The sequence below is a fragment of the Protopterus annectens genome, chromosome 4.part0 (genome assembly GCF_019279795.1).
Source record: "Protopterus annectens isolate FY-2018-M chromosome 4.part0, PAN1.0, whole genome shotgun sequence".
Taxonomy (NCBI): domain Eukaryota; kingdom Metazoa; phylum Chordata; order Ceratodontiformes; family Protopteridae; genus Protopterus; species Protopterus annectens.
Genome location: NC_056733.1, coordinates 880,964,210 through 880,976,353, shown reverse-complemented (window position 1 = coordinate 880,976,353; position 12,144 = coordinate 880,964,210). Strand labels below are relative to the sequence as shown.

The window sequence follows — 12,144 nt, the reverse complement described above, 5'->3', positions numbered from 1 at the left end:
CTATCTGTCCCTGGAGGAGTGGTTTCAGCCCAGAAATTAGTAGTTTTTTGGCCATTTTGGGCTAATTTCTCTCGCTTTCATTTCCCTGCTATAAATACCGTATTTGCGCGCCGGGCAGCGCCGGTTAGCTAGAGTAAAACTATTCCTGGCTCCATAAAGTCTCCTCTTCAATTTTTCCCTTGGAACTAGACAAACTTTCAACTTAAGCACTCAAGCAATTCATTTCTCAGCCCAGCACTTGCTCAAAACTTATAGCAAGCACTTATAAACCCTAGCACTAGACCCTCCTGTACTGTACAGAAAGACAAGGCTCTCTATTCGACCTTACCAGCCATCCAGTAAAACAGTTCACTGTACCTATCCAGGCATGTCCAAAGGGCAGTTTCAGGTGTACTCTCCAGTCCAACTGTTGAATCTGGGCATTTTGAGGAAATGTTACAACTACCTCATGTACACAGACAACCCCCTCCTCCTACCACCAAACACTAACACATGCGAGAGATGCAGTTATACAGCCAAACTAGAGGCTAAGCTCTCTCAACCCAAGACTGGATCAGACAGTCAAGAGGAGAAGGGAAATACTTGCAACACACCACCAGTCTTACATAGACCCATTAAACCAGCACCAGCAAATAACACACATAAATACATGAAAACGTACTCGGAGGCTCTAAACAAAAATCTGCAAAACCAACAGAGACCTTCAAAGCAAACATTCAAGCAACCTTCACTCCCCAACACAAACCATGAAACACATACTTCACAAAACCAGTGTGCCATGCAATCACAGCCCTTAAGGCAAAATAACATACCCAACATACTAGTAATAGGTGACTCTATAGTCAGAAACACTGACGTCCCACTCACTAGGCTGAATAAGGAGAAGGTTACTGTTAGCTGCCTGTCGGGTGCCAGGATCTGCCACATAACACAAGCACTCAGGTCACTCCAGAACAAGTACAAATATGACTCTGTCATTGTCCATGTTGGTGTGAATGACCTGAGCTGTACCTCCCTGGACTACATGACGAGAGACATGGAAGAGCTCTCTGATCACGTAGCCCAGGCCGGTATGACCCTGACCCTGAGTAGCATCCTGCCCTCACCAAGAAGGATACCACGGTATAAAGAAAAAAATTCTCAATTTCAACAACTGGCTAAGTTTCTAGTGTCATTCAAAGGGGATTAAGTGTCTGTGCACCTGGGATGACATGCTCGACAAGCCACACTGCTTCGCTAGAGACGGCTTGCGACTGTCACCCTTAGACTTTCGAATACTGGCCAAAGCTGTTGCCACCCCCATAGTGCCTTTTTTAGGCAAGGCTCAAAAGACAAAGCCACTGCCGTAAATAGCACAAGTAACAAAAAAACTGAGGGTAATGCTACTCAATGCCAGAAGTCTAAACCTCAAAATGCATGCACTCGAGGCACTCCTCAGTATGGAGAAAATCGATATATGTGCAGTAACAGAAACCTGGTTTAAAGCTCCAGAGAGCATCCCAGCACTACCAGGCTAAAACTCATACCATACATTTCAGCCACAGAACCTAAACCAAAATACAAAAGGTGGGGGCGTATCCATATTCATCAAGGATACCCACACCTCCAGGTTAGTGACACAGCATGATGCTTCAGAGAACATCCGCGTGAAACTAACAATGTGCAAAACTGCAATTCAAATTGTAACTTGCTACAGATCACCCACCATGTCCCAGGACCCCCATTCCACGTTTTTTGGAAACACTGGGAAACATAAAGGTCCTACCAAACACCCTAATATTGGGTGATTTCAATTACTCAAACATTAACTGGGAGAACTACTCAAGTACTAACTCCCTTGCTCAACTTTTCCAAGAATTTATAAACTCAAATGCCCTGGTTCAACTGGTCAACACTCCCACCAGAGTTGACAACATATTGGACCTGATCATCACCAACATGGGCGACCGGTGTTCCACACCAGAGGTCAACCCCTCGCTGGTTAGATCTGACCATAAACAAATCACTTTGGATATCCATATTCTGCCCTCACCCCCGTACAAGAAAACCACCGTGAAAAACTTTTCAAATGCAAACTTCACGTTACTTAAGATCGAGGTGGAAAGTTTCAAAGCCCCCATGCTGAAGGATAACACTGTCCAAGCTGCAAAATCCTTTACTAATGCATTCTACAGGCAGCTACAAGAATGCATGGATCGTGCCATCTCAAGCAAAACCAACAGTCACTCCTCCAAGAAAAGGAAACCAGTCTGGTGAACTCCTGCCATAAACAAGTTATACAATAGAAGGAGAAAACTAGTACAGAAAAGAGTAAAATCCCAAGAAGGGAAGACATCCCTGATCAGTATCAGCAAGAAACTACGATCCCTCATAAAATCATCCAAGGCGAGCATTGAAAGAAAAATTGCCAAGGACTCCAAAGATAACACAAGGCATTCTTTAGCTATGTCAAGAATCTAAGTGGCAATGCTCAGATCTGCTCAGAGTTAGTGCAGAATGGCACAAAATACACTGAACTGACCGATATAGACAACATCCTGGCAGACAGGTTCAGCGCAAACTTCACCCCCCTCTTACCCCCAAAAGGGTCCCATAACCATACCAGAAGAATGTAGAGTCCCTGAAATCACAGACACTCAGGTTAAAACAGCCCACTCCAAAGCCAAAAACACAGCATCAATGGGACCGGACGGTGTCCCAGGCTGCATCCGACACGAGCTTAAAGACAAACTAACTCCTCATCTGAACACACTGCTCAAACTCAGCCTCTCCACAGGCTACATACCCATAGAGTGGCGCACAGCAACGGTTATTCCGCTCCACAAAGGTGGAGCCACAACAGACCCCGGGAACTATCGGCTTATAAGCCTGACTACCTTAGTCTGCAAGGCTATGGAGCGTATCATCATGGAACTCATTAACAGAGACATTGGGAACCTCCAAACACTGGACCCTACCCAGTTTGGCTTTGTTAAGGGCAAATCCTGCCTCCTAAACCTGGTGGACTTCTTTGAGACAGTTATCAAGGCTATAGACAAGGGAAAGGTGGTACACACAGCCTACCTACACCTCGCTAAGGCCTTCGACACCATTCCCCATTCTGGTATTATACACAAGCTCACCAGCCTGAACATAAACACCTACTTCACAAGATGGGTTGCCAACTGGCTCATGGACAGAACCCACATGGTGAGAGTTGCGGGAGCTAGGTCCGACTCTAAACTGGTTACAAGTGGCATTCCCCAGGGCTCAGTCCTAGCAGCTCTCTGCACCAAGCACAGTTTCCCTTAAGAGCACACAGGGAGCACACTCCATACCTGGGACTGGTCTCTCTCTAGCTCTCTCTCTCTCTGTCCAGGCCACAGACAAGACTCCACACTGACTATTTTGGAGCTCTGTGTCCCTGTTCCAAGTAGCTGACACACAAACACTTGGATGTTTGATTTTCACACACAGAGACACACACACACACCTGGGAAAGACTGGGACAGATTTACCAGCTGTACCACCTCTGCCCAGACTATAAGGTAATTATGTTGCCAACAGTCAGCTACTCTAAGGCTCTTACAAGGTACCCAATTATACTGAATAAAATTAATACTAATACAAATGGTAGAGTTTGACCAATGCAGCAAGGCTTTCAGGAGTAGCCACAGTGTCACTAAAATAAACATAAGTACTCTTAAGATGTTAAAAGTGTTCTCTAAAAGACCAACCACAGTGAAGGGTATAGAAATATTTAATAATTTGTTGGATATGTCTGGTTAGGTACATACCAAAGAGGGCATTGTATTCAATGATACAGCTGATGAATGCCAAATACAGTAGAACAATGAATTCCTTGGACCTAGATGATATATCTTTGTTTATAAGGTGTGCAACATAGAATGATTTCCTCACTACTGTAGACATGTGATAGTCAAAGGCTAGATTACGATCTTTGTATGTCCCTGGGTCCCTGAATACTGGGTCAGCTCTAAGGGGTGTGTTTCAATATGATAGTTACCAGGGGTGGATGACTTCCTGAAGGATACTATTATGCATTTCTTGGCATTTAGTTTTAGTCCATGGCTCTGACACCAGTTGTTTGTCTGTGTTAGCCCTTCCTGGAGAACATCTGTGTCAGTGTGGGATTCAATGACGGCTCCTAATTTGCAACCATCTGCAAATTTAGTCAACCAGGACCATTGACATTGGCCTTGACTTCAGAGAAGTAAATGCCAAAAAGAAGTTGTCCAAGCACTGATCCCTGAGGGGCTCCACTTGTGACTGGCCTCTTTGCAGAGGTGGACTCCCCAATATTAACTTCCTGGATCCTGTCTGTGAGGCAACTGGCTAGCAACCAGGTGACATATGGGTTTGTACCTAACCTCTTGAATTTGTTAACAATGCCCAAGTGAGGTATTGTGTCAAATGCCTTGGCCAGGTCAAAGTAGGCAGTGTGAACCATTTTTCCCTCATCCATTGCTTTGATGACCTTCTCAAAAAAGTCCACCAGATTGAGTAGGCATGACCTGCCCTTGATGAAACTAAACTGGCTTGGGTCCAGGGGGTTACGATATCATTGTTGATTATTTCCATAACAATTCTTTCCATGGCTTTGTATATAAGACTAGTGAGACTTATGGGTCTGTAGTTTCCAGGGTCTGTAGATGGCCCACCTTTGTGCAGAGGGATGACTGTTGCCATTTTCCATTCATGAGGCAAAAAGCCAGTTTGGAGGCTACAGTTAGCAATTCCAGAGGGCCAGATAGGTCATGTTTCATGCTATTTAGAGGGCATCCTGGGATACTGTCTGGGCCCATTGATGCAGTGTTCTTGGCCTTAGAGAGAGAGAGCATTAAGGCCCTGTTCCCTAGTAATAGCAGAGGAGATTATATTTTATAGTATTTCCTGATGGAAAGTTGAGGAGAAGAGAGGGGTAAAACTGGAGCTGAATTTGTCAGCCAGTAGGTTTGCTATATCTTCTGGATCAGTATAGGTGGATCCATTTGCAATGAGCTCTGCACACAATTGTGTATTGTCTTTGAGGTTGTGGACATAGCTAAAGAATCCTGTGTGGTTGTCCTTGGCCTGGGAGGCCAAATTTACCTCAAATTTGGCTTTTGTAGACTTTATTTGTCCTCTGAGTTGTTTGTTTAGTTTGATGAGAGTGCTTTTATCCTGTTGTGTGCTGCACCTTCTAATTTTTGCCATGATTTTCCTTCATCTGTTATACATCTTAATGATTATGTGAGTCCACCAGGGTGGCTTGTTTTTGTGAGTTAGTTCTGTACTTTTTCATGGTGGGTACAGCTGCCTCGATGCAGCTATTAACATGCTTGCACAGGGTTTCTGTGAACAGTTCTGCAAAGGCAGCACTGTTCTCAGGGTTTCTGGGGACTTCAAATTTTACTAGGCTATCATTTAATGGCAGAAAGTTAGCCTTAGAGTAGTTCCTGAATATTGCATGGTTAGCTGGGGGTCCAGGTTTTATTTTTACTTCAATGAAGACCATTTTTGGTCTGACCTTACCAGAGCTGTCATTACACTAGGGGGTGTGCAGCACTCTCCCATTTTAGTGAGGACCAGATCTTGTATGGTTGCACCCCTGGTTAGTATACTGACAATCTGGTCCATGGAGTTTGTGTTTACAAAATCCAGGAATCTCTGTGCCTGTACGTTTGGTGTCATATAGGATTCCCAGTTAATAGTGGGGTAATTAAGGTCACCCATGAATATGGTACTGGGTTGGATGGTAAATGTTTCCAATAAGTTTAAATACATGGTATGGGTTTCCTGGGTCATAAAGGGGGGACCTATAGCTGCAAGGAAATGGTATTTGATTTTGCCTATGGTAATGTGAACATGGAGTAGCTCAAGTGCATTGTCCTATTTGACCACCCTTGAGATAGATTTATTTTTTAGGTAAAGTGAGACACCTCTACCTTTAGTCCCCGTCTGTGTAGTAGCTGGTCTAAATGTGTGGAAGGCATTATAACCTTGCATAATTTGAGGAATCAATGACTGCTCCTAGTTTACAGTCATCTACAAACTTAGTCGGCCAGAACCCTTTGGTACTTGCTTTTACTTCAAAGCAGAAGATGTTAAAAAGGAGTGGCTTCAGCACAGAACCCTGGCAGACACCAGTGGTGACTGGTTTCTTTGTGGAGGTAACTTCCCCTATTTTGATTTCCTGCACTCTATTTGTGATCCAGCAGGCAATCCAGTGGGTGACATAGAGGGCGATATTTTACAACAGTACCCCCCAATGCCCAGTATCAAGGCCTGCCCAAACCCCTCCCAACAGTCTGCATGTGGCCATTTTTTTCTCTAGACTTGAATAAACATGAAGACAGTTCAGTAGTCTGCATGAATATTCAGCTGGTATTTCCGGCATGCTGTAAACATACAAATGGATCCAAAAAAAAGCACTCAGATAGCCGTTTCCACCACAAACCACAATGTTTATTCACATAGACACAGCACCAGCAACCACAATGTAAGATGGGAAAATTTTTAAGTAAATGGCTGGTTATACTGACTAGCGTAATATAAATTTTTATTTCTTTTTTTTTATTTTTTTATTTTCTTCTAGTGTTCATGTCATACTAAGTAAGTTCTGGATCTGCAATGTAACGCATATGAAAGGAAATGTTCACATTAGTTTACAAATGTTTAATCAGTTTGTGGCATCTAATGCTTTATTTTGGAGTTTTGTGGATTTTAATAGACAGTCTAGCAACTGTGTAATCTAGAGTTTGATACTCTAGCTCACAATTCCTTTTTCTCCCTGCGCTTTTAATCTGTTTTGACAAAACGTGTAGATATCGTATGCATGCTGTCTGCAAACACATGATTTTCTGACGAGCTAATACTCTAGCTTACAAATACTTTTTTCCCAGCACTTTTATATAAATATAAATAACACAACTTTTAGGAACAATTACCCAGTATTTATAATGTCACAGGCAAATCTGCATAACGTGTCAGTCATGCATCATTTGCCTGCTACATCACAGCCATTAGCCATGTCATTCAATCTGGCTCACCCATTTCTGCAGGAAAAGGTCGGGGGGGGGCGTACTGTTGTAAAACATCACCACATACGGGTTTATTCCCAGTTTATTTAGCTTTTCTATTATGCCCAAGTGGGGGATTGTGTCAAAAGCTTTGGCCAGGTTTGAAGTATGCAGTGTGTACCATTTTAACTTCATCCATTGCTTTAGTGACCTTTTCAAAAAAGGCCCACCAAGCTAAGTAAGCATGATCTGCCCTTGACAAATCCAGAGATGCGTCCCTATTTCCTTATTGATTAGTTCCATGATTTTATTTTTTTATTTTACATTTCTTGACTGGGCTAGTCCAGCTGGATATATATCCATTTTCAGTGGAGGCCCGGGGAGAAAAGCTCCACAAGCAGCAAAAAGGTAAGAGCAGTGGTATTTACAATAGACATTGGTACATTACAATGGTATTTACAATAGACATTGTTACATTACAATGGTATTTACAATAGACATTGGTACATTACAATGGTATTTACAATAGACATTGGTACATTACAATGGTATTTGCAATAGACATTGGTACATTACAATGGTATTTGCAACAGACATTGGTACATTACAATGGTATTTACAATAGACATTGGTACATTACAATGGTAATTACAATAGACATTGGTACATTACAATGGTAATTACAATAGACATTGGTACATTACAATGGTATTTACAATAGACATTGGTACATTACAATGGTAATTACAATAGACATTGGTACATTGCAATGGTAATTACAATAGACATTGGTACATTACAATGGTATTTACAATAGACATTGGTACATTACAATGGTATTTACAATAGACATTGGTACATTACAATGGTAATTACAATAGACATTGGTACATTACAATGGTATTTACAATAGACATTGGTACATTACAATGGTAATTACAATAGACATTGGTACATTACAATGGTATTTACAATAGACATTGGTACATTATGGTATTTACAATAGACATTGGTACATTACAATGGTATTTACAATAGACATTGGTACATTACAATGGTAATTACAATAGACACTGGTACATTACAATGGTAATTACAATATACATTGGTACATTACAATGGTAATTACAATAGACATTGGTACATTACAATGGTAATTACAATAGATATTGGTACATTACAATGGTATTTACAATAGACATTGGTACATTACAATGGTAATTACAATAGACATTGGTACAGTACAATGGTAATTACAATAGACATTGGTACATTACAATGGTATTTACAATAGACATTGGTACATTACAATGGTAATTACAACAGACATTTGGAGCGTTTCTCCCCGGGCCTCCGCTGAAAACAGGCTCTGTGGAACCTAGTCGGACATTCCCAGTCAACAAATGTTAAATAAAAATAAATAAAAATAAAATTGGTACATTACAATGGTATTTACAATAGACATTGGTACATTACAATGGTAATTACAATAGACATTGGTACATTACAATGGTATTTACAATAGACATTGGTACATTATGGTATTTACAATAGACATTGGTACATTACAATGGTATTTACAATAGACATTGGTATATTACAGTGATTAGTTACAAATTGCCTAAGTACGATTTAGCATTCCAGTAGGGAATGTCTGATATGAACACACCTTTATGTAATTTATATTTAAGAGACACTATAGATTCTAAAGTCACACATAAGTTTCAATGGAAAACAGTAGTGTTAATTGGTTTGGATATTCCTAGGCAAAGAACAAGGTTACAGTTTTACTACTCAGTCTAACAAGAGTACAGTTATTTGATGTCATTTTTCTGTATATACATATTTACATGAGGAAAAAATCCTCTGAAAGGTTCCACACAGTAATATCAGAGAGTTAGCACAAAATAATGCTCAAAGAGGATTAGAGTCAGGGGTGTTGGGGAAAGCATAGGTGGTTAGTCTGGGTTAACACAGGGGCATAGCCAAAGTGATTCATGCAGGGTTTGAGCTTGCTTTTAAATAGGTAAACTGAGGATAGGGAGGTTAGTTGACATGGGAGGCTGTTCCAGGTTTCACCTACTGTATTAGAGAACAGTGTCACCAGCTGAAATATTGGATTTAGCTATGTGTACAAGTAGTTTGTTAGATGAACGTAGGGTTTTGAGATTGTTATGGGGGTGATTAGGGAAGTAAGTATGGGTGTATTGTTAGGATGATGCAGGATCTTATGGGCTACAATTAGTTGTTTGAAAAGTATAAGATTTGGCAATTCTAACCATCCTAGCTGATTTAGATTGCCACAGTGATGGGTTCTATAGGAGGACCCAGCTGCAAGTCTGGCGATATTGTTGTAGGAGGAGGAGAGTTTGCTCAGATTGCTTTTGCTTATTTTGGTATAGATCGGGGAGGCATAGAGTAGGGTAGAGATAAGGTGGGTGCGGGCAATGGTGACCCTAGCTGGAGGAGTCAGAAAGGATCTGATCCTGTAGAGGGAACCTAGTTTCTTACTGACTGTTTTTATGGTGTTGTTAATGTGTGGCTCGTAATCTATTAGTACTCCCAGAAGTTTAGTGGTTTGCTCAGGAGCTATTATAGTACCATTATTTGAGATGACAGTAAAGTTAAGTGGGGAGGTTCTACGGGTGGGGGTGAATAGTAACATTTTAGTTTTTTGGGGGTATAAGATAAGACGCCTATGTAGGAGCCAATTTTTAACTGTCCTAAGGGTCTTTTGGGTTAGTGACTGAAGTTCTGATGGGGAATTAGCAGAGCATATGAGTGTGGAGTCATCCATGTATTGGATACAGACAGCTTGTGGAATAACTGAATGGAGGTCATTAGTAAAGATGGAGAAGAGTAAAGGGCCCAGAATGTATCCCTGAGGGACACCTAGGGCGACTGGGAGGTGGGAAGATAAGGAATTATCCCATAGTACAGCCTGTTGCCTATTATCTAAATATGAATGGAACCACTGTACAGCAAGAGCATCCAATGACAAGTTTTTATGTGTGTTTAAGTCTTTCCATGGCTTTGCATAAATGATAAAATGCTAAATGACTTTGATTGATAAAAAAGTACAAAATTATAATGCCTGGCAATACTGACTGAATGTAATTTTCAGTGATTAAAAAAACAGTTTAAAATTATGCTTCCGGGCTGAACTTATGATCAGTGTTATGCCCCAGCTAACAAATATAAGTAAACAAGTCTTTTTTAACCTATTTTATCTATGCAAGAAGTAACCCACAACCGCGTTAAAACCATCCTCACCTTTATTTTCCCGTCGGAGTATATCGATTTCGTTGTGAAGTTTCTCCAACGTTTCTGCATGCTGCTCTTGCAGGAACTTAATGTTTTTTTCGAGAATGTTAATTTTCCTATAAGGATCTACTTCTCGGGTTCCTCCACTAGTTCCTGGTACATCTGAAGCAATAGGGGGTAAGGACAGATCTTGATTAAGGGCCAAAGGGCGAGGATAACGAGTTTTATCCAGAGTACTATCTCTGGACCAGTGAGGGAAACTGGCCCTCGATGCATAGCTAGCACTGAACATTGCCGAGGAGCGCACATCGACCTGCACACAACAGCCTTCGATTAATCTCAAGAGGCTTCACAAGTAAGCTATCCAATAATAAGCAACAGTGTATGTCTACTACTGTATAAACTGTGCTGGGAGTACGGCGACTAACAGGAGCGATTCATTTATTTAAAAAAGATAAAAGACGTGTACATGTATATATTTAAACTATTATCTTAATAGTCGCTCCACATTAAAAAATGCTTGACAGTAGTTTGGTCTGCCGCCATACGTGCAGACTGAAAATATTAATGCCACTATACTTTTTCTGCAAATAATGGTAATTTTCTACCAGTACTGGAATCATTTCTCAAGAGGTTTCCTCATCCTCAGTTGGAAACACTGTTAACAAGAGAACTCAGACCAGGCCACATTTATATTTGAAAGATACGAAAAACAGAGACCCGTTCAAGGAAGGCTCTAGAGTACTGTAGTTCACTTGTTACCATACCCTAAGGTCCCGCAAAAATTACAGGAATAAGCTTCAAATTCGCATTACATAAACTAACCCGGTTACTTGGTTTATTTTTCGCCGATCTACAGCTCTCTCTAAACTTGAGAAAATCTCCCTAAACCGTTACCAGAAAAAATATTTTCATTTCGGACATTTCAAAACCGTTTGTAAGTACCCTACATAAAGCTTTGCTCCTCACATTCCCTCAAGTTCCGGCCTTACAGACTTGTAAACGTTGTCATGGTAACATGCGACTCTTTTGGCTGACCCAATTGGCTTTGTGTCTGCGCCTTCCAAGAAGACTTGAGTAAATGTAAAAGGAAGCAACTTCACGTGTCTAAAACGAGTAGCACGATATTATAAACTGACCCTGTAGTTTATTCATCGGGTACAAAAAGACCGAGCGTTTAGGCTAGTGTTTCGGGGACGGAAATGCGTGCTTTGCTGAAGCCGATTTAATTAGCAGTAAACTCGGAAACTTGGTACACTTCGAACGTCACCATATTAATTACCAAGTCACGGCAGAGGAAGGCCAGCGCTTTGGCCGTACTTCAGGTGATTTTTGGTAGCCAGGTGCGCGGTGATGATGCGTTCCACTTTACAAAGGACAGTCCTGAAGTGAACATTTCTGCTTTTGGATAGAAGTTTCAGACTGACGCGAAAAGTGACAACAGTTCTGGGGTTACTACCTGTCCCACTTTGCGAGGGACAGTCCCTCTTTGGGCAGTTGTGTCCTGACAAAATATTTTAAAAATGGCAAATGTTCTGAGATTGTAGAACAAATTTATTTCCTATATTGTATGTAATAGTTTTAGTTATTGTGTATCTTAAATACCTAAATGTTATAAGAACCAGAATGTTTGTATCTTTCGGCTTTTCCTGTTTAGGGGTCGCCACAGCGGAACTCCAGTCCGCTAATGATTGGTAGTGGATTTTTACGTACCGGGTTACCAGCCCTGACGCACAACCTTCAACGAAGGCAAGGTACGCCCCATTCACGTATGCCTCCACACAGAAGACGCTCTAGCTGAGAATTGCTATGAGGTGACAACGCTACCGCAGCACCACCACAAGCAACTAAAATGCTACAAGAATAAGCTTTTATTTAG

The 12,144-nt window shown here is 41.2% G+C and overlaps 1 protein-coding gene across 1 annotated transcript in view; it reads right to left on the bottom strand.

Annotated features, from left to right (window-relative positions):
- Positions 1-11,526, bottom strand: part of CCDC74B (coiled-coil domain containing 74B) — a 440,825-nt gene extending 429,299 nt beyond the window's left edge. Inside the window, exon 1 of the mRNA XM_044068838.1 lies at positions 10,275-11,526. Within this exon, the coding sequence (XP_043924773.1) occupies positions 10,275-10,557 (283 nt within the window). The 5' untranslated portion in view covers positions 10,558-11,526. The remainder of the gene's footprint in view (positions 1-10,274) is intronic.
- Between the last annotated feature and the right edge of the window lie 618 nt (positions 11,527-12,144).